The sequence below is a fragment of the Mustela nigripes genome, chromosome 2, assembly GCF_022355385.1.
Source record: "Mustela nigripes isolate SB6536 chromosome 2, MUSNIG.SB6536, whole genome shotgun sequence".
NCBI lineage: Eukaryota > Metazoa > Chordata > Mammalia > Carnivora > Mustelidae > Mustela > Mustela nigripes.
The window spans coordinates 74,579,963-74,604,199 of record NC_081558.1 but is presented as its reverse complement, the minus strand read 5'-3'; the positions used below and the strand labels follow the sequence as shown (position 1 = coordinate 74,604,199).

The following is a 24,237-nucleotide window of genomic DNA, read 5'->3' as shown; positions in this document are numbered from 1 at the left end:
TGCCATGTGGTGGGGAAAACCAACTAGTGGAGTGGACAGGCTATGTGCAGGTGCTCTGGGCTCAGCTTTCAAGTCTTCTCAGCCCACACGCCTGATTTGTGACTAAAGAAGCCTCCAGAGGACTCCACTTTCCAGCTGCTTGAGTCATTTCAAGGTATCTGTGTTTTCCCAGCTAATGCCTGGGACATGGGAGAAGAAAAGCAAACTGTTCCCACTGTGTTCTCTCTGAACTCCTAAGTCTCAGAAGCATGAGCATAGGACACGGTTGTGGTGTTAAGTCACTAAACCCAGGGTAGTTTCTTACTCAGCAATGGTAACTAGAATAACAGATATTTCCAAGGTTGATGCTGCTACAGATCAGCATTCTCCAGAAGATAGGTTCTTTCTATCTTTCCTCTCTATAAAGTAGGAAAATGATAAGCTACTTCCTGAGGTCATTGTGAAAAGTTAATGAGATAATACACATAAAGCAGTTTCACACAAGTTTATCCTTTATAAATCACTTAATAGATAGAAGCTATTTTGGGAAAGAAATCAATTTTAATTTGGATCATTAGAGAAGGCTTACAGAATTCCAATTTGCACTATTTGGATGGCACCTTTTTTTGAAGACCTTGCGACTCAAGTTTCAAATAGTTGAGAGCCCCTCAGGTACATGAAGACATTTGTGTCTGGCTAGAAATTTCAACTTTTCTCCATACGTTGCTGTTGACATCCTTGCTCTAGTAGACCGAGACTGGAAGTCATTATAAGCTTGCCCAGAGTTGGTCATTTCTAGTGAGGTCTAAGATTGCATGTTTGTTTCATGTGGTTTTCTCCTTAAAGACAATGTTTTCTACGTATAAATGAGAATACTGTTCTGCTTCTCTCCTCTCACCTTTATTTTTTTCACATGGTTTGAAGAGCTGGAGTTTCCTCTGACACATTTCATGCCCTTTATTTGGTTCCTAGCCACAATGGTTTCCTTTCCTGTTTTCTTCCTTCCTCCCTCGCTCCCTCCTTTCCTTCTTTTTTCTCTCCTACCTTTTAAAGATTTTATTTATTTGAAAGAGAGCATGCACAAGCTGGGGGAGGGGCAGAACGAAAAGGAGAAGCAGTCTCCCCTCCCAGCAAGCTCCCCACCAACCAGAGCACCCCCATGGGGCTCAATCCCAGGACCCTGGGATCATGACCTGAGCCAAAGACAGATGCTTAACCAACTGAGCCACCCAGGCAACCCCCTTTCCTGTTTTCTGATAGTCCCTTGTCTCGTCTTAATAATGCATGGCTTGACACTGGTTAATACTGAGTATCCAAAACAGATGTTTTGGGAAATGAATTCAGCCATCCATCCAGCTTAGTCCACATCTTCTGCGCTGAAGCTTGGATTTTCTGAGACCTCCTCGGAGTTCCAGGTAGGATCTCCTGCTGCTCAGTTTTGTATGTTTGATTTTTAAAAACTCCCTTGATAATTTTTTTTAAAAATTAACATTAAAATTGGTTAAATGCACCACAACATTTAATTTTAAAATCATCAATAAATTTTAAAATCATTAATAAAATATTAACAAAATTAACTATTTTCAAAGACTTTAGTGGGTCACATGATGTCTTCCACAATTTGGTTATGACCACTGGGGTGAGATTAACTCCCTTTAAATAAGGAATCTGATACATGAGAATTTAAAGATGGGGGGAAGTGGCATTGTTGTTATAAAAGGCATACAAGAAGGAAAGGTTTTCGTTTACTGTGCTATTCTAAATGCTAAAGCTGACATAAATTAACAGATTTGTCTGTTATCTGTCATCTATGTGAGTGAGGTCTCCTAAACATAAACCTATTAAGTCACTGGGAGGGGAAAAAAAAAAAAAAAAAGAAGCAAAAAATACTTCCTTGTAATGAATCCTTTTGGAAATGAAAAAATAAAGAATTTTAAGCTGAGAAACAAGAATGCTTCCAAAGAGCTCCCCTCACCCTGTGAGGGAAGGCAAACTTTAAAAAAAAAAATATTTATTTGAGAGCGAGAAGAGAGAAAGACTGTGGGAGTGAGGGCAGGGGAGGATAGGGAGAGAATCTCAAGCCAACTTCCCACTAAACAGGGAGCCTGGCATGGGCCTTGATCTCAAGACCCTGAAATCATGACCTGAGGCAAAACTAAGACTCAGAGGCTTAACTGATGGAGCCACCCAGATGCCCTAGAAAGGCAGGTGTTTGTTTGTTTGTTTTTTAAAGACGATATTTATTTATTTGAGATAGATAGACAGAGATGGCATATGAGCAGCGGGGAGAGGGGCAGCAGCAGAGGGAGAGCACGCTCCCCACTGAGCACGGAGCCTGAACTAAGAGATTGATCCTAGGACTCAGGGATCATGGCCTGAGCCAAAGGCAGACAGACACCCAACAAACAGACTGAGCCACCCAGGGCCCAAGGAAGGACGGTTTTATCAATCAATTTTTTTTTTTAAGATAGATTTATTTATTTATTTATTTATTTGACACAGAGAGAGAGAGATCACAAGCAGGCAGAGCAGCAGGCAGAGAGAGGGGAAGCAGGCTTCCCACTGAGCAGAGAGCCCTATGCGGGGCTCGATCCCAGGACCCTGAGATCATGATCGGAGCCGAAGGCAGGGGCTTAACCCACTGAGTGACCCAGGCGCCCCTTATCAATCAATTTTATGAAGGAACTTTTGATGGCTGTCTCTTAAGGTCAAGTTCTGCAGGGTCTGCAGGCAGTGAACTTGAATGACATCAGTGTTCCCCCTGGTCTCTATAATTGTTCCTGTGCAAAGACCCATTAAGGCTGGATCTTTCCTTTTCAATTGGAAAATTAGTGTGCCTTCTTTTGGGATTAACACTGAAACTTCTCAAATAGACATTAAAGTGGAAATTCCAGGGTCCTCCTTTCCTTGCCTCAGAGGAGAGTCGTTTATCCTTCCAGAGGCTCTTGGTTGCCAATGCCCATCCCCCTTCAGTAGCTCTTCAAACTGAGCTGTGTATTTAAATACAAATAATAGGGCAATAATAACAACATTATAACAAATACTCACCTTCAAATCCAACAGGTGGCTTCAGAAACAGAACTTTACAGATACGTTTGTGGCTCCCCCATGGCCTTTGAATGCATCTCCTTCCTAACACCCTCAGAGAACCATAATCCAGGCTCTCATTTTAAGCATTCCCTTGCATTTCTTCATAGCTTTACTATATGCCCGTACTTAAACATCGTCAAAATGAAAAACATACGATACGTATTTTGCAAATCTGTATTTTGTTTTTGTTCAACATTATGTTTTTGAGATGTATCCATTATAATGTGATTAGCTATAGTTCATCCAGTTTTCCTGTTGTATTATATAATTGTTTGAATGTACCACAGTTGATTTATCCAATTTAATGTCGGTGACTGTATGGGTCGTTTCTTGTTTTTATTACAATGAGCAATGCTGTGGAGTTCCTGACACCTGGTGCACATGTTGCTTATGCCCAGGAGTGGAATCGCTGGGTAGTAGGGTATGGTGTATTCAAACTGCTTAGTCAATGCCAGATCGTGGTTGTACTCCAACTTACGGTTAGGCAGAAGTCTCTCTTATTTGATCTTCTGTGAAATGCCTGCAATATATTATCTTCATGTCTCTGTTAAGATATTTGTCTTTTTCCTTCTTATTTGTAGAAATGTTATATTCAGCTGGAGAATAATTTTTGACTTCTCTGTATATAGCAAGTATTTTCTTTCAGGTTTTTTTTTTTTTAAGATTTTCTTTATTTATTTGAGAGACAGAGCATACATGAGCAGGGGGAGGAGCAGAGGGAGCAGCAGCCTCCCCGCTGAGCGAGGAGACCAACTTGGGGCTCGATCCCAGGACTCTGAGATCATGACCTGAGCCAAAGGCAGACGATTAACCTACTGAGCTATCTGGGTGCCCCTCAGTTTTATTTCACTTTTTATGATTTCTTTTGATGAGAAATATTTTTTTTAACTTCCAATATAATATACAGTGTTATATTAGTTTTAGGTGTACAATATAGTGATTCAACACATAATTCTACACATAATTCAGTGCTCAGTATAATAAATGTGTCCTCTTAATCCCCTTCACTTATTTAACACCCCCCCACCAACTTCCCTGTGATAACCATTAGTTCTGTTTCATGTTCTCTATAGTCTGGTTTTTTTTTTTTTTTTTTGGTTTGTCTCTTTTTTCTTCATTTGTTTTGTTTCTTAAATTCCACAAATGAGTGAAATCATATAGTATTTTTCTTTCTCTGACTGACTTATTTTATTTAGCATAATACCCTCTGGGTCCACCCATGTTGCTGCAAATGGCAAGATTTCATTCTTTTTTATGGCTGAGTAAGATTCCATTGTGTGTGTGTATGCATGTACACTCTACATCTTCTTTATTCATTTATTGATGGACACTTTGGTTGTTTCCATAATTTGGCTGTTGTAAATAATGCTGCAATAAATATAGGGATACATATATTTTTTTCAAATTGTGTTTTCATATCTTTAAATAAATACCCAGTAGTAGAAATACTGTATCATATGTTAATTCTATTTTTAATTTTTTGAGGAACCTCCATACTGTTTTCCACAGTGGCTATACCAGTTAGTATTCTCATCAACAGTGCACGAGGGTTTCTTTTCTGCTATATCCTCACCAACACTTTTATTTCTTGTATTTTTTATTTTAACCATTCTGACAGGTACAAGGTCTATCTCTTTTTGGTTCTGATTTGCATTTCCCTGATGACTAGTCATGTTGAGCATCTTTGCATGTTTCCGTTAGCCATCTGTAGGCCTTCTTTGGAGAAATGGTCTGGATGAACAATATCTTAATTGGAGTGTAGCAAAATTATCAATTTTCTTAATGGGTAATGTTTTTTTGTGTGTTGAGAAATTCTTTTTTTACCACAAGGCTGTGACGTTACCGGAAGGATGATGGCTGTGTCTCCTCTCTCTATGCCTCTCTTGGACACACAGAACAAAGAAGACATTCTTTTTTCCTTTTTCTAAGAGACTTGCTCTCAATAATCCTTTTAAGATTTTTGTATCAGGAATTTGGTGGATGATTAAGAGGGGTTATACATTCAGTGCAGGGTATTGTCATATATCCTACTCTATCTCCTTGTTTCTCTCTTCCTTCTCTGCATGACCTATGGAGCCACCAAGAAGTTCTCAGGGAAATAATAATGCTACATTTACTCAGGTCCCTTTAGGACTTCAGATTCCACCCCAGACAAGTGAATCAAGGAATTTCTTTGGAAGAAATACAATGTTACCTTGAAAGAATTCAATCTAGGCCAAAATAGTTCTTAACAGACATGGAGACCTGTTATGCTCACTATTCTGGAACTTCTTCTTTTTCTCACTTAGCAATGTATCCTGAGCATCCTGTCCTTGCTAGAAAGATAGAAATCCATCTTCCCTTTAATTGTGGCATAAAATATAATAATGTGGCTTTATAATGAAGAATGTAAATCTTCTCTTATTAGGGACCATGAGATGGTCTCCAATTGTTCTTTATTATCACGATAGAGTAAATATATATACTGTGTGTGTGTGTGTATCTTTATGTATTGTGAGATTTTCTTTTAGTACTGTTCAGAGAAATACAATTTCTTTGACTAATGATATTTTCATTTGAAATTTTTGCAGTAGTTTCAAGGTTATATACATATATACATACAAGGCTGCCAATGTTCATAAAGATATGTTTTACCATAGTGTAGTCTGTCTTGGATACTATCAGTCAATTAGACTTTTATTAACCTGGGTGAAAATGGTATGCTATTGTTTTAATTTGTGTTTCTCTCATCACTGCAGAAGCCAACAGTCTTTTCAAGTATTTATCAATCATTTATATATATTTTTAAAGGATTTAGCTCCTTCCTTGAATAAAAGTAGAATGAAAATATAAAGTAGTGTACCTAAAGAAAGGTTTGCCATTTTACTGCATTGTATTTCATCATAAAGCAATAGAATTATATTCAAATCACTGCAAATTGGACCTTTTTTGTGTCTATTTTTATTTAACCTAAAAATAAAAAACATAACCATGCTAAAAATGAACAGATTTGTCTGGGTTTGTTGCTTGAAATCGTTTTAGTTTTGGTGTTTTATAGTCAGAAGAGACTTCCAAAACACTTTACCCAGTGTTCTATTTTCTGATCCATTACATGTTAGACACTTTCAAATCAACAGATGTAAACGAAGCAAAATAGAACACCAGAAAATGCTGATTAGTTTATGACTGCAAAGCTCTTTTAACAGGTGTCATACATTCAGAATTCTAATCCTGACTCTGTGGCATAAGGTTTTAGTAAAAATATTTTTAAATGTTAGTGACAGAAAATAACAAAAGCATAAGTAAAACCCAGGCACGTTACCGAGTTCAGAATAAGAGGGGATACTTGGGATCTTTCATGGGTGCCTCAACACTCCTCGTAGGATTCTATTTCCGACCCGGACTGATGGGGGCACAGGCATTGACACACAGGCTTTATACGTTCTCATGATAAAATATTCCTTAAAAATTAAAATCTCGGTACTTGCCTTTTTCGGATGGCACGTAAAAAAAGATAACTACTCTAAAGCTTAACGATGGCATCTGAGGTGTTCAGATGCCAGGATGGTTGGCAGTGATTCTGCACAGGGATTGCACAGCCAGTTCACCCGCTCGGAGTGGCCTGGACGCCTGTGCTCAGCCCGCAGAGCCAAATGCTCCGCTGAGCGCCATCGCTAGAATTCTTTTAGTTCACAGGGTACTACGAATAATACAAGTTCTTAAAGGCATCTGCAAAAAAAGGCTAAAGAAACAGAGATGGTACTTGACTCAACAAATGGGTTCAAAACCACTGTTATAAAAAAACACTCTTTTTTTTTAACGGAACCAACTGTTCTCCTTGGTTATTAGTTTGCCTGATGATAATATAGACCGAAAGCTCACAATTTCCACTTCTAATTTTTTTTCAAGAGTTTATTTATTTATTTTAAAAAGATTATTTATTTATTTGATATAGAGAGAGAAAGCACAAGCATGGGGAGTAGCAGAGGGAGAGGGAGAAGCAGGTTCCCTAATCAGCAGGGAAACAGATGGGGGGGGGGCAGTGCTCAGTCCCAGGACCCCAGGCTCATGACCTGAGCTGAAGGCAGCTGCTTAGCTGACTGAGCCACCCATGCACCCATAAGATTTTATTTATTTGATAGAGAGAAAACAGGAGCAGCAAAGGGAGAGGGAAAAGCAGGATGCAGAGCTCCATCTCAGGACTGTAGAATCATGACATGAGCCAGAGACAGTCATTTAACCAGCTGAGCCACCCAGGCACCCCATTCTTCTAAAATTGAGATGTTGAGTCCCTTAAATCTCCCAAAAGTTGTTATCAAGGCCTAAGGGTAAGTGGGATGAACTTCATGTGTTTGGGCATCTGGCTCAAATTGAAAGATAATATATTGGGTTGCCTGATTGGCTTAGTGGGTTAAGCATGTGCTTTTGGCTCAGGTCATGATCCCACAGTCCTGGGATGGAGCCTTACACCAGGCTTCCTGCTCAGCAGGGAGTCTGCTTCTTCCTCTCCCTCAGTGCTCTCTCTCTCTCTCTCAAATAAATAAATAAAATCTTAAAAAAAAAAAAAAAAAGAAAAAAGAAAGGTAAGGTCTCCTGGGTGGCTCAGTTGGTTAAGCATCTGCTTCAGTTCAGGTCATGATCCCAGGGTTCTGGGATTGAGCCCCACATCAGGATCCCCGCTCAGCGGGGAGTCTGCTTCTTCCTCTCCCTCTGCCTTCAGCTCCCCCTGCTTGTGCACTCCCTCCCTCTCTCTCTCCCTCTCTCTGTCAAATAAATAAATAAATAATCTTAAAAAAAGAAAAGGTAATATATTAAAGACTAATAGTTGTCAATTTTGGGATTTAATAATTAAGATGCATAGGAATATTTTGTGAAGATTTCTCTTCAGCATGGGGAGTGCTGTCCTGTTTAAACAAATATAACTTTTTGTTGTCAGAGCTTCTTCCTGACAGACATGCATTAAAACGTAACCTTGTACGGGGTGGGGGAGGGTTCCTACTTAATGGCACACACAGGGACCTGACATTGGCTTTGCTGTCGCTCTCAGGTATCAGAGCAGAGGGGTCCCCTTAAGCAGCACCGCATTGACGTAGCATTCAGCATGCTATCATAGCGGTTAACATTTATGGCACAATTCATTTAGGGTTTTATGAGTCCTTCATATCCCCTTTATGATCCCAAACAGGAAATGTCAGTGCGGGGAATGAGTAACACTGTACACCAAAATCACTTTATTTTCTTTTTTATGTTAATATTCACTAAACCCCTAAGCCCAGGAGGTGTAGTTTCCTCAACCTCTAACAATGTGTACCCCTCAGAGAGCTCCGAGCATCATCTGGATAGAATTGCTTCCCACAGAGAGTGATTTCTTCTTTGACCCACTTTGAACGAATATAGTTTAGGGAAGAAGACTTGATATAAGATGGGACATAATGCCACCAATTTAATTATTTTGCTTATTTAACTAATTCCTATTACATATTTATCGAGTACCTACAGTCTTAGCTTAGGCAACTATAATAAAATACCACAGACTGGTTTTAACTACAGAAATTTATTTCTCACAGTTCAGGAGGCTGGAAGTCTGAGACCGGTGTGCAGCCTGATTGGGTTCTAGTGACAGCCTTCTTCCTGGCTTGCAGACAGCCAACTACTGTGTGCTCAGATGGCCTTTTCCTCAGTGCCTGCTCAGGAAGGGAAAGAAAGATGTGGGGGAGGGAGGTGGGCACCTCTCTTCCTCTTTGTATAAGGACATGAATTCCATCATAAGGGTCCTACCCTCATGTTTTTATTACCTAATTATTTACCTAAATCCCCATCTCCAAATATCATCATTTTGGAGGCTAGGGATTTAACATAAGAATTTTTGAGGGGACACAGACATTCTGCTCCTAACACCTACTATGTGTCAGGCAGTTTTTCAGGTCCTAGAGTATGTTTGCTTAGGTATTCATATGTCTGGTTACCATAACAAATACCCAACTTTCAGAGGCTAAAGAACATAGAAACATTTCTTACTCATGTGAAGATTTTCCATGTTGATTAGCATGCTAGTTTCATTACACCTTCCAACTTTGTAATCCCTTGGAATTGTGGAGTCATCTCGAGGACCCTCTTCATCCAATCTGCAAAGATAGGAGAGAGACTAGAGAATTGCAATTGGCAAGTCTTTGCAGATCCAGCCTTGAAGGGGCACACATCACTGCCCACACATTCCATTCTCTGAGACTCAGCCATGTGGTCATGCTCATTGCAAGGAATGCTGGGAAACATGGCCATGTTTCTTGAAAAAGAGACAATGTTTGGTGAGCATGAAGCCAGTCTTTGCCAAGTGTACTACAATATTAGGCAAGACAGTGAGGTCGCCACTTACATGGGGCATCCATTCTGCTATAGAATGATAGGCAGTAGGCATGAAAATGGATAGATACATAAAAATTAGACAGTGGTGGGTCCAGTAGGAAAAACAACAAAGGTAGTTGTGATTCGGGATGAACAGCAGAGGGAAGGGAGCTCCTCTAAGGAACAGGATGGGAGAAAGAATCTCTTTTGAAACAAAATTCCATCTGAGACCTGAAAGAAGTGAAAGAGTTAGCCAAGCCTGAAGGGCTCAGTCAGTTAAGCATCTGCCTTCAGCTTAGGTCATGATCCTGGGGTCCTGGGATTGAGTCTGGAGTCAGGCTCCCTGCTCAGAGGGGATTCTGCTTCTCCCTCTGCCTGCTGCTCCCCCTGCTTGTGCTCTCTCTCTCTTTCTCTGATAAATAAATAAAAACAAAATATTATGCCTAGGAATAAACCTAACCAAAGAAGCAAATAATCTGTACTCAGAAAACTATAAAGTTCTCATGAAAGAAATTGAGGAAGACACAGAGAAATGGGGAAAAAAAAATGTTTCATGCTCATGGATTGGAAGAACAAATACTATGAAAATGTTTATGCTACCTAAAACAATCTACACATTTAATGCAATCCTTATCAAAATACCATCAATTTTTTTCAAAGAAATTGAACAAATAATCCTAAAATTTATTTGGAATCAGAAAAGACCCTAAATAGCCAGAGAAATGCTGAAAAAGAAAACCAAAATTTGTGGCATCACAATTCCAGACTTCAAGTTCTGTTACAAAGCTGTCATCATCAAAACAGTATGGGACTAGCATAAAAACAGACACATAGACCAATGGAACAGAATAAAGAGCCCAGAAATGGACCCTTAACTCTATGCTCAACTAATCTTCGACAAAGCAGGGAAAGATGTCCAATGAGAAGAAGACAACCTCTCCAACAAATGGTGTTGGGAAAACTGGACATCCACATGCAGAAAAATGAAACTGGACCATTTCCTTATACCACACACAAAAATAGACTCAAAATGGATGAAAGACCTCAAGTGAGATAGGAATCCATCAAAATCCTTGAGGAGAACACAGGCAGCAAACTCTTCAACCTCAGCTACAACAACTTCTTCCTAGGAACATCGCCAAAGGCAAGGGAAGCAAGGGCAAAAATGAACTATGGGGACTTTATAAAGATGAAAAGCTTTTGGACAGCAAAGGAGACAGTCAACAAAACTAAAAGACAACTGACAGAATGGGAGAAGATATTCACAAATGACATATCAGATAAAGGGATAGTATCCAAAATCTAGAAAGAAGTTATCAAACTCAACACCCTAAGAACAAATCACCCAATCAAGAAATGGGCAGAGGACATGAACAGACATTTCTGCCTCAAAGACATCCAGATGGCCAACTGACACATGAAAAAGTGTTCAGTGTTACTCGGCATCAGGAAAATGCAAATCAAAGCCACAGTAAGATACAACCTCACACCAGTCAGAATGGCTAAAATTAACAAGTCAGGAAATGACAGATGCTGGTGAGGTTGCAGAAAAAGAGGATCCTTCCTACACTGTTGGTGGGAGTGCAAGCTGGTGCAGCCACTCTGGAAAACAGTATGGAGGTTTCTCAAACAGTAGAAAACTATGCAGCCATCAAAAGAAATGAAATCTTGCCATTCGCAACAATGTGGATGGAACTAAAGGGTATTACACTGAGTGAAGTAAGTCAATTAGAGAAAGACAATTATCATATGATTTCTCTGACATGAGGAATTTGAGAGGCAGGGTGAAGGTTTTAGGGGGTAGGGAAGGAAAAAATGAAACAAGATGGGATTGGGAGGGAGACAAACCATAAAAGACTCTTAATCTCACAAAACAAAGGGTTTTGTTTTTTGAAGGTTGCTGGGGGTTGGGGGCATAGGGATAGGGAGGCTGGATTATGGACATTGGGGAGGGTATGTGCTATGTTGAGTGCTTTTAAATGTGTAAGCCTGATGATTCATAGACCGGTACTCATGGTGCAAATAATATATTATATGTTAATTTTAAAAATAAATAAATAAAAAATAAAATCTTAAAAAAATGTTTTTTAAAAAATGATGAGTCTGGTGGAAGCTTATTGACTGAGATTGGGAGTGTGGTGTGTAAAGAGAGGGGAAACAGGGTCGCTTGGGTGGCTCAGTCAGTTAAGCATCTGTGTTCAGCTCAGGTCATGGTCCCAGGGTCTTGGGATCAACAGGGACCCACATCGGGGTCCCCACTCAGGGAAGAGCCTGCTTCTCCCTACTGCTCTGCCTGCTTGTGCTCTCTATCTCTCTGTTAAATAAATAAATAAATAAAATCTTAAAAAAAAAAAAATGGAGAGGGGAAAAGTGAAACACCTCAGGTAGAGCCTGGAGGTCTTCCCTGATTCAATATACAGCAGTTTGAGCTAAGCATTTTGGATACATTATCTCATTTAACCTTTTAACAAATCAGGGAAATAGATATGGTTGTTCTCCCTAAAAGAAATAAAGAAATGAAGTCTCAGGGAGTTCAGGTAACTCCTACAGGATCACATAGCTGTTGAAGAAGAGTCAGATTTACATGTAATTCTGACTCCCAAATCCATGCTTTTAACCAAGTTCTTAGTTGATACCAAGAACATACCTTCTACTACATGCATGAAATGGTGGTAAAGGATGCGGTCTGCCATCTTAAAATTTCTGACAACTCAAAACCATTGAGACTGTCCCAAAGCCAATGTGTATTTCACAAAGAGACCTTTAAGTATTCTGCATTTTTTTTTACGTTTTCTGCAATAAACATGCTTTGCTCTTGTGTTATGAATTTGTCATAGTTATCATTGTCAATTGTGAAATTATTGTGATATAAGGAACCTTGTGAAAATTAACACAAATCATTTTCTACAGAAATACTGCTGTCCAATAATCCACTCTCCTGAAATGTACAGCAACCTGATTCCAAATTTGAACCAATGGGGTTATCCGAGGCACCTGTTGGTTACCAATGCCTTTCTTCTCCTACCATCGAGACTGCTGTTTTTAGAGTTTGTATTTGTTCATAGTGGTCCTAACTTCATTCCCATCTCTGCTTTTTTTTTTTTATTTAAGCATCTAACTTTCTTGAAGTTAAGCTATGTCATTTGGAACTTATTCTGAAGCATAGATTAATAGGTGAAATCACTGTCAGGCTATGTTTCCCTGAAAACTGAGACCACTGGAAATCCTCAACCAATTACGGATGAAAGATAGCATAGAATCCTATTCTAGGGCGCCTGGGTGGCTCAGTGGGTTAAGCCGCTGCCTTCGGCTCAGGTCATGATCTCAGAGTCCTGGGATCGAGTCCCGCATCGGGCTCTCTGCTCAGCGGAGAGCCTGCTTCCCTCCCTCTCTCTGCCTGCCTCTCCATCTACTTGTGATTTCTCTCTGTCAAATAAATAAATAAAATCTTTAAAAAAAAAAAAAAAAAAAAAGAATCCTATTCTAACGCTATCATTCAATTTTCCTTCGGTGCCTTCCTTTTCGTTTCATTTTCTTTTTTTACTCATGGCACCTTTTGTCTGTCTAAACAGGACAGAGATAAGCTCACTCTTGAGCCCTGCAGTATAAAAGGAATTCCACATGGGGCATGTACGTTGGGGAAGAGTCATGCACTGATTTATTTTCCATAAATGATGTGGGATTACCAGAGACAAGGAACCCTTGCTGTGTGTGGAAAATTTCTACTTTGGAAACTCAGTTGGTAAAAATTTTGAGATTGTCGGGCGCCTGGGTGGCTCAGTGGGTTAGGCCGCTGCCTTCAGCTCAGATCATGATCTCAGGGTCCTGGGATCGAGTCCCGCATCGGGCTCTCTGCTCAGCGGGGAGTCTGCTTCCTCCTCTCTCTCTCTGCCTGCCTCTCTGCCTACTTGTGATCTCTCTCTGTCAAATAAATAAATAAAATCTTAAAAAAAAAATTTTGAGATTGTCATATGACATATACATCTCAGGATAGAAAGTCTTTTATTCCTCCTTATTCTACTAATGCATGGAAAAATCAAAAGATTAAGAAAAATGTTTATTTTTTCTTTAAGGATAGGGAAAACTGTAATTATTTTCATGGGAGAGGATACAGATATGTATACTCCATATGACTGAAAGAAGTTGAGTCACGTTTTAAGAAGAAAACTAAAGGCATTAAGACCAGGTACTGTCTACTGACAAACCACTGTCCCCTCTATATCATCCTCCTTTCTTATTGTCTCTTGTAAGGTTGACACTATACAAAGGGCAGAAAATATAGTGTCAGAAGATTTAAATTTGTGCCTTGTCATTTATTTGCTTGCTGACTCTGGGCAAATCATTTGTAAATTTTGACTTGGTATCCTTGTCTGCAAAGTATGATAATGCAGATAAAATCACTTAGTGAATATTTACTACTATATCATTGGGAAAATGCTAATACCATTAGAATTGAATTTTTATGATTCAGTCATACCTGACTGGCTATTGAGTTTCTTTCATTCTTTTTGTAAAATCCCTTTCTGTTCTGAGCTCTCCATCATACCTGGACCGTCCTAGCTTCTAAGCTGTCTCTCATTTTGCATTATTCAAAGTTTTCCCTGTAATTCTTCTAGAATCAAGGGGGCATCTTACAGTGTAGACAGAATCATAGATACATTCATTTATGCATTCTTGCCTCAAGAAGCTACTCTCATCCCTCCTTCCATCTCTATCATTACTCTTCCATTCTTCCCAGTCCTGTTCATCCCCTCTGTTTCCATCTTCCAGGCAATGTATTCAGATTTAGATTCATTATAGCAAGAGCTGAGATCAATTCCTGATGTCCGTTCCTGAGGAAAATGGAGGAGAGGTGTGTTCAGCCCTTTGTTTTTGTCATAGAGGCTCAACTTCATGAATTACCCAAAACCTTATTAAATTAAAAAGTTGGAGAAATTCATTTAAAAAAGAAAATACCCCCCCCCCAAATCAGAGCACTGTCTAACAGATAATCACATCATGAAGGTCAAAAGCCTCAGCTTTAGTGGTTGGTTCTTTTTGGCAGCTAGTTCAATGTCTGTAGACAATAAAGGTGGCTTTGCATTTGGAGGATGCGAAGGGGAGCTCAGTTGAAACTGTCTTGGATGAATTCGATTTCACAAATTCTCCTAACAGCCTGCTGTCCATTACAAAAGCCCTGTGCTGTGTCTCCCTCAACTGAGTATCTATTGCATGGGCGGGCACCAGAGGGTCCCTACTCGAGCCCTGTACCCTTAGCAGCTGGACGGGAGGTGCTCACTGTGCAGCTGCTGCCTGAGCGTTGACTGAAAAACGGAAAGCTCCCTGGGATAGTCTGTAAGTTTTCGTCTGTCAAGGTGGGTACCGAGTTCACCTCTGCAGATCATAAACGAGATGTGAGAGAATGTCAGAGGTTCAACAGACGCTAACAGCGCATCGAGGAAAGGAATTGAGAAGTGATGTTATTTCAGAAATAAAACTTTATGAATCTTGCATATAACCCAATAACAAGCTGGCTTTTCATTTACACAATGGAAATGAATATTAAAGTATTCATAAAGACCAGCGGAGAGATATAAAGTTATTCTGATGGAGTGAAGTTTTAAATGCAAAGAATGAATATATTTTATAGACTTATCTCAGCATGTAACAGAGTTGGACGAATACAATGTAGACCATGGGTACAGGATTCATTTGCGTAGAGTCTTAGGCACAGCCTGTTTAGAATTCTTGAACTGCTTTTAGCTCATGTTTAATAAAATCTCTCCAAATTTATAATTTTCCTCCGTGTGTCTATCTTTCCCTTTTTCCCTTAGCCTATATATACAAGACAGGCTACTCCTTGTGTCAGGTGTAACTTTGAGAGAAATGTCGTTATTCATTAAATTGTTTAGAGAAATGTTTCAATTCTAGGAAGTACTTCCTTCCAGCTAAACCTCATAATCTTTTAAAGTTAGAGAATCATTCCTGCCCTTAAGAACACAACAAAACTCCCGTTTAAGTTAACAATATAAAGTATTGATTATAAAGATTCCTGGGAATGTGGAGTCTTCAATTTGAGTGCTTATTAATTATAAAGTCAGTTACCTCATCTACGAGCTATAGCAAATTCATTTGACTCCTTTTGCAATTACTTTTCAGAAGATTATCTCGCATTTTTTTTTCTTTTCCCTCTACCACAAGTCTGGTGAGAAACACAATTTGTGACTTTATTATTATTATTTTTTAAATTAAAAATAATTTTTTTTTAAATTTGTGACTTTATAAGGCAACTCTCCTTGGCTGTCCCACTGTGTGATGGAGTTATAATGAGGGCCCTTTATCACTTCTAGGCATGAACACCTTTGGGTGAGTTCAAGACTTGCCTCATTCTGAACTCAAAGACACAAATAGTTTTTGTTCTTTGAGTATTTTTCAGAAACTCAAACCTATCCATTAGAACAAAATTTTATCAGTAACCTGATTAAAAAACAATTACATCTTCCAGAATATCTTCTTCCGTGCTTTGCATAGCATTTTTCTTTAGCTAATCTGGTATTGGACCTTTGAGAGTTCAAGGCAGAATCCATTAATGTACAAAAGTACAGATCATTCTCGACTTAGTGCTGAAGTTTCATCTCAACAAACTCATTTTAAGTTGAAAAAGCTATAGTTGAAACTGCATTTAATACATCTAACCTCCCAAACACTGTAGCTTAGCCAAGACTACCTTTAAACATGCTCAAAACACTTGCCTAGAGTTGGGCAAAATCATCTAACCTATTCTATAATAAAGTGTTAAATATCTCATGTAATTGATAATAAACAGAGAGTGAAAAACAGAATGACTTTATGGGTCCAGAAGGGTTGTAGGTGTATCAGTTGTTTACCCTCGTGATGGCGTGGCTGACTGGGAGCACAAGGAAGAATCCAGTGCATGACCCCAGCCTGAGAAAGATCCAAATTCAAAATCTGATTTACAATTTCCACCAAACGGTATCACGTTTGCACAACATAAAATTTAAAAAAACCTCATAAGTTGAACCGTCAAAAGACAGGGACCACCTATAATGGAAATGATTACTAGAGAGAAAGAATTAACAAGAAAAGATGTGACTAACTGAATAACTTATTTTCTAATATTTCTTGCCAGAATTTATCCTGAACATTATGGGATGGAGATAAGGAGTTTCCTGAGCTTGGCTCTATTTGAGGAGTTTAACTGATAGTGAATAGATTATATTTCTTTAAGATGAGAATTTTAAGCCTTTTTTGAAAATGTTAAAACAGCCTAGGCGTCTACTTGCCCATGAAATTCACATGATTAAATATAATGAGGATTTTTTCCTCCACAGAGTAAATAACCTCCTTCCCATGTGTATATTGATATAAACTCTCAGTGCATTTGTTTTATGATTTAGCACAGATGGTTTCTCCCTTGTTTGAGGCTGAAAAATGGATTTCCTTTTGGCTTCCCTGGAGTTCTTTTTCTTTGATGGTTAGAGAGTAGGTGTTAGCTTTTCCTAAAAATCACACTTAAAGAAAACTATTGCTATGCCTTTAAATTTTTTCTTATTTGTGTATATTTCAAAAAGAAACGCGCTATAGTCGTATCTGTTGTTAACACACGTTAGAATTTATGTTCTCATGATAAGAACAATTCCCAAAGAGCCATAGAAGGCCAGGCGATTTTAAGAAAAATCACATGAAAACCTGTTATATTAAAACAGGTGCTTGGCATTTACTGTACTGTTTATTTCATGTATTTTGTTAGTGTCAGTATAAGCTTCACAAGCATATTGTTTTATCTGTTTATCACATTTAGATAGAGATAATAAAATTAATCAAAATAAATAGGCTATAATCTGAAGATCTTTAGCAATATGGTAAAGATTTAAATAGTTCTTTCCCTGTTTTATCTAAGCTATTCATAATTGCTAAATATGTTTCTAGGTCAATATCATTTCTTCTGGCACATAAATACTCAGCATTTCCTAAACCATTTAAAGTCATTACTTCATAATTACCAAAACAATACCATGAAGTACACATGTGACAGATACAAAGATACAGGAGGCTCGATTGGCTGACCTGAGGTGACCCAGGACTTGGGGGAAGGGAATTAAGTAAATATTAGTGCATAGTTGTTGGGGTTTGGTTTGTTTGTTTATTTTATTTTGTTTTGTTTTGTTTCTGTGGGAACTTTTCAGTCTTCTGAGGTATGCACTTGAGCAGATCACCTCATTATTTATATTTTATATTTCCAAAAGTGAACATTCTCTCCCTGGACACATTATGCCTGAGGTGAACCTGATGATACCAGCAGGAGGACAGCTACCATTTACTGAGTGCTAATTCTGTTGGCAGGGGAAAAAAACTCTTTCAACATTACTTCACTTAGTTCTATTAATTACCAATGAAACTGGGGCTATTGTTGCCATTGTGTAGATGAGAAAACTTAGGTTTAAAGACTAGAAACTGAGCCAGAGTCAGGAAAACTGATAGATACTACAGGCAAGATCAGATGTTAAGCTTTTCAGGAGAATCATTTGGCTGAACAGGAAAACCAGAGTAAATGCTATCATTAATCAGGATATGGTAAAAGCCCTGTTCTAATTCTTTAAATTACTGTTGGACAAATATAATTAAGCTTCAGAAGTAACTCATCAGATTAAGACCCTATATTATAATTTAATCCTTTTGGGTTTAGTGTTGCTATAAGCACAGAGCTGTTAAAAAAAATGTGGGACTTCACAAATCAAATGAATTAGTAGTTGTGATTTGGTAATTGGATATCTACCAACATAAGCTAAGCAAACAAACAAACAAACAAAATCTGACTTTTGTATATGGATCGTGGCCAGTCTCATGTCTTCCTGGTGCCACTGGGTTTACAGATGTCCTCTTACCATGTCATGGGCTAATCTTCCTCCATGCTTCCCCACCTTGTGCCTATCAATCCCTCCTCCCCTACTCACCATCAGCTTTCTTTCCCTTTCCACCTGCATTGTTCCTAAAAAGCCTCGCACATCTTTACCGATTCTCAACACTACTAAGAAGTGATTGGGACAGAGTCTATGGAGTCAGTAAGAATTTTAAAACCAACTTTAGAAATGCTGTAATTCAGTGGCAGTGGTGAGTGAGGTGTTATAAATGAAAAGATTAAAACGAAATCAATATATGCTAAATGATCAGATGTCTGTATTCTTCACACAGCTTTGTCAACCTCCTTTGTCCTTTGTGTCTGCTTACATCTACCAGACATTTGCTGGGCACACACCTAAGACTGTCCACCAACTTCAAATTTTGGATTTACCGTACCTCTGCTCATTTTATCAAGGAGCAAAACAGCTTTGCAAAGAAATGCCACCCATCAATAGAAACTAATGAGATTTTTTTGTGCATAATACACCGGGGCTTTCTTTTTCCACAATAAGTTGCTCATAAGCCGCACATACTGTCCTTTCTAAGTTGAGCTGAAGTTTATTTGCATTTTCTCTGCCACAGACGAACTCTTATCAGATTTTAAAATCAGAGGCCCCAAATGGACTCTCTGTATAAAGTATATTAAAACTCAAAAAATAAAATTCAATACTTCAAATGAGAATAATGAAAAAAATCATGTTTAATGCATTTGATAATTATTGAATTAACAGTCTCCATTGGTTTTATTTGGAGTTGGCAGGGACAGGGCACAGCAAGTCAGAAGAAACCCAGCTTCATTCACAGCAGCGCTCACCCCCCTGGAAATGTGTTTTAGTCTTCCTATTTTCTTCCTTGTGAACATTCCCACTACCCACATGTAAAGTAATGGATTAATCTGTGTGTAATTACACATAGTGGTTGTAAAGTTGGAAATACAAAACATTAACCAAATGCTAATTTGTCCAAATATTTTGATTTGGGGTACAATGTCAGTATTGCTGGGAGATGGTTGTTCTCATCATCTACCCGTCCTTTAAATGTTAAATGTTTCCCATAAATTTCTCACCTTTCCCACACTCAGATGACTAGAATATTTTCCTGTATTTTTCTAAAGCAAGATTTCCATTCTTCTTAAAATACCAAATAAATAAAGAGAACCTGGAAAGCTCATGGAGCTACAAAGGTCATGATATATGTAGGAGAGGAAATTAAAGATTTCCCCCATTTGGGGTTCTCATTTTTTTTTTAAGATTTTATTTATTTATTTGACAGACAGAGATCACAAGTAGGCAGAGAGGGACAGGAGGAAGCAGGCTCCCTGCTGAGCAGAGAGCCCGATGCGGGACTCGATCCCAGGACCCTGAGATCATGACCTGATCCGAAGGCAGAGGCTTAAGCAACTGAGCCACCCGGGCGCCCAGGGGTTCTCATATTTTTAACCTGTTCTTATTGATCCATATAATAAAAGATGCTACAGCTAACTACATAAGTAGTAGATACTTTGCATAAATTCTATGCCCTTCTCACTAAACTAAGCCTGCCTTTTGAGAAGTGAGTAGCCATTGGCAATTCTGATTGACAGAATGTAGGCAAGCTATTATGATCATCACATGATCACAGGCACATGAGGGAAGAGTTGAAGTTCTTCTGTTTTCCACATATCATCACTCATCATAGGTGGCTGTATCTACCACCCTGTCCTCTTTATTCATGAGTAGAGAAGTGGATAACCAGCCATTACTTTATTTCATTCATTCAATAAACACTTGCATTCTTTGTAAGATGTTGGGTTATAGAAATAAATAAAACACAACCTCCACTACTAGCAATTCACATTCTAATATTGGAGCAACATATATTAAGGAGAGAATAGCAACACTCAGTACACTGTAATAGCTAACAGAAAAGCGGTATATGTACATGGCACAATGGAAACTCCAGGGAGAATGTGGTCAACATTTCTGTGATGGAAATGGTGGGAGGAGGATGGACATCTGCAAGGAAAGAACTATTTAAACTTGACTTAGTTGCCCAGGTCTAAGTATGAGAGGATGTAAAGAGTTACCTTAGATGATTTTTTAACAAATTTCTAATATTCTGCATCCTTGCGCATAACTATTTCTGCACAGATTCTGTTTCATCCCATGCCATGTTTTTATTTTACTCCATATCATGTTTCACCATATGTTTCACCTCATAGGAGAACCTCAGCTCCATCGTTAATTTCCTAAAAAAAAAAAAAGTGTAATCGTACTTTTCTCTGACCTTGAGTAAGTTCACTGAGAATTCCATGACCCTAGAGAGGGGATAAAAGATTTTGCACAGTTTCCCACCATATTCTTAGCTTGCACCATCTCTCATTCTCCCACCACTGGCTTCAGAGAAATGTCTCTCCTGGTTCTGTTCAGAGTAATCATACACACACACACACACACACACACACACACACACATATATATATATTTTTCAAATCTGGCAGCAGCCTCTATCCATTCCACCTCAACAGACTCCCATAACCCAACTGGGCTTGTCAGAAAATTTTCTTAGCAAAGGCAGTTCTCCCTTAAGCAGGAATTGTCATACCACATGCTAAGAGAATGGAACATGTGGGACATAAAGAAAGCTTCATGAGAGAACTTGGCTGAATGAATGATGACCTTGGGTCATTTCTAAATAAATAAGATTAGGTGCTGCTTATGGAGTGTCAGGTTCTGTTTTAAACATGTTAAGGATGGTAGCTGGTTGCATTTAGCCGCAAATCTGAGTGATAGCACTTGTACTGTTCTGATTTCACTGAAAGCAGAGATTAAAGTGCAGACAGTTAAAGTCTCTTGACTGGAGTTCCACAGGCAACAAATGGTGAAGTAGGACTTAAATCCACAGATTGACTCAAGCCTGTGCTCTTAAAGATTCTACTGTATTATGCAGAAGTGAGCACTAAATGACATGTTGAGTCTGTCAGGGCACTCAGGTACATGGGATATAAGTTGGAAAGTTGTAAGAGACACTTAAATTGATAGCCATTTAAGCAATTTATGAATATATTCCATCACATAAGAAGTCTAAGAATAACTCAGAAATTAACACATCACATCTCACATCCATTGACCAGAATTCAGTCAGATGGCAACACTTTCCCGCAAAAGAGAGGCTGAAAAATCAAGTTTTTAAACTGATGACCACGCACCAAAAAACTCTAATACTATGTAAAAAGAGAAGATGTTAAAGGGGCAACCGGCAACCTGTGCTGAATGCATTAAGTCCTCATATTTATCCTCAAATTCCTTCAAGGTCCATTCTTTCTCTAAATTGTTTCACATTAGGCTGGAGTTACAGCAGAACTTGGATAATTGTCGGCTGTAACAGGTGCAGCCTTGTTATGCGTCTGCAGAACATGCTCACATGGAATCATTAGGGCAGAATCTTTAATGATGTGTGGGCATCCCTTTTTATTGAAAACAATATCGCAAGAGGACAGATGCACGCACAGTGCTTACATGTATAACCCTACTCTGTGACAAGGACTAGCTGTGATTTCGTTCAAGTCAGGAATAGAAGTGCAGGATGGCAGGTTGAACCTCTGAGGGAGGTTCAACCATAGAGCAGAGGCTTGACAACCTGATAAAACTGACAGGAAATCATTGGCCTTTCAAATACCAATGGGACACAAATAGTTCATCCCTTTCCAATGAGTTCTGATCCAAGAGTTAGTAAGGAAATAAATACACTGAAAAGAGTAAAGAAAAAAAAAATTCAAGGGTTAAATTTGGCATGGAGGGACAGGCGTCACCTTGATAAAGTTGTAAGTGTGTCACTAATTAAATGATGAATCCAGAGCTGTACTGATACTGTGTTTACTTACCAAGGTCAAATATATTGAGGTGCTCAACGTATGACAACAGTGGATCCCTTGATTGCTTCAAAAATAAATACAGGGTAGGCGGATGGTGGTAGGTAAGAACACATTTTAGTGTGGTACTATAATCCAGACATTTTATTAGGCAATTTGCATACAGTCATAAACAGAAATAACATTTCTTCACCTTCAGATCTTATCTTCTGGATAGAGGAGAAGAAAAACACATAAATGAGTACATACATATATGCGTACATAATAAATCAATAAAATTAAATATTATAATAGATTTAATAAATATTAAATAATATTGTAAGTAAAAGTATTTTTTGAAATAATATTAACAACCAGAAGGCCATAAAGATTTGTCATGTGGTGGTGGTGGGTGCTAAGAAGAAAAATCCAGTAGGGTAAGGTTCCAGAGAAATGACATGACCTGTTTGGAGTGAGCGGTCAGGAAAGGCCCTCTTGTGTGGGGATTTTTCAGCACAGACTACACTGAAATGGAAGAGTAGGTCAAGCCGAGATCACACCAGGTGCAGTGACCCTCTTCTGGATATTGCTTAGGTATTCTGGGAACATTGAGCACAGTCTGACGACAGCAGAATGAACCTGGGGGAGAGGGTAGGAGGTGAGGTCTGCTGTGTTTCTGGGGAACAGATCCTATAGAAACCAGCAAACCAAGGTAAAGACTGCATTTTATTGGGAGAGGGCTGTTGTGGATATCTGTAACTCCCTCTGTTGCTTCCACCTTTAAGAACTAAGTTAGGGGACACCTGGGTGGCTCGGAGGGTTAAAGCCTCTGCCTTCAGCTCAGGTCATGACCCACATCGGGCTCTCTGCTTAGCGTCAAGCCTGCTTCCCCTCTTCTCTCTCTGCCTGCCTCTCTGCCTACTTGTGATCTCTGTCTGTCAAATAAATAAATAAAATCTTAAAAAAAAAAAAAAAAAGAACTAAGTTAGATCGGGCCGGTGATGCTACAGCCATCTATTTCCAGTTGCTTTCAGTCTGTCATGCTATAAGCCAAGCCCAGGTTGTTACCCCTCAGTTAAATGGTTCCTAAGAACTTTCCTTGACGCCTTCAATCTAGACAGAGGGGGTGAAACCAATGCAACAATAGTAGATGTTTTATGAATTACTTGATGACCCAGCTTGTTTCTTCTTTCAGGACCTGCTCCAGATCCATGTCTGGTCTCCTATTTCCACTTGGTGGATTGCTGATGTGCATGCCCAGTCTTCTTGATTTGAGGGGTCAGATAACACAGGGAGACAGCTCTGGGTGTACCATCACTTGATGTCTCACAATCAAGTGTAGTGTCTAGGAGAACCCGATGGCAATCTGGGAGTTGTTCTCAGAAAGAGAATCGTTATCTATAGAATAAGATAAGCCTTAGCTCTGAAACCTTAAAGTCAGGGTCTACCCTGTAATTGTCCTATTGAAGGTTACTAGCAGAGTTATGAAATATGCATATTTGCGACAAACACTATAAATCCCACTGGAGCAGCTGGGATGTAAATTCCAAATAGCAGAGAAGCTTTCACTGAAGCCTGGATCTGCAGCAGAAAGTCCCTTGCTCTGGGCCCCCCTCAAAATCAGAGACCTTAAAGTTATCTTTAAATGGTTTGTGAGCATTACACTGAAATGGAATATATTTTGCCTAGAAAGCACAGATACCAAGACAATGCTTCTGTCTTAATTCCAGGCAGTGCTAATTGCCATACTTTGTCTTCCACTTTGGAGGAAGTGTCTCAGACCACTGGAGTCCCAGAAATCTCACAGAGGTAGTGGTCCTCTGCCTTTTGTGTTTTTGCCTATGCTCTGGCCATTACTCATGTGTCTCAGCAAGGCTTCTAAGCTTCATGCTATTTCTGTTTTCCAGGTCAGTCAGTACGTTGCCATCAGTGTAGTGGACCAGTGAGGTGACCTGTAGACTGTCCAGACAAAGTAGGTATGTGCCTATGGACTGGATTATGACAGAGGGAGGCAGAGCTGGCATAGCTTCGATGCGAGACAGTGAAGATATGCTGTGCCCCCTGCCCGTAAGAACTTAATAACCAGTGTGGGAGTTAACCAGTTAATCAGGATAACA

General features: G+C 39.0%; 1 protein-coding gene across 1 annotated transcript in view; it reads left to right on the top strand.

The window, feature by feature from the left end:
- Positions 1 to 23,390, top strand: part of LOC132010476 (uncharacterized) — a 556,343-nt gene extending 532,953 nt beyond the window's left edge. Inside the window, exon 5 of the mRNA XM_059388320.1 lies at positions 23,316 to 23,390. Coding sequence (XP_059244303.1) covers positions 23,316 to 23,390 — 75 coding nt within the window. The remainder of the gene's footprint in view (positions 1 to 23,315) is intronic.
- Positions 23,391 to 24,237: the final 847 nt, after the last annotated feature.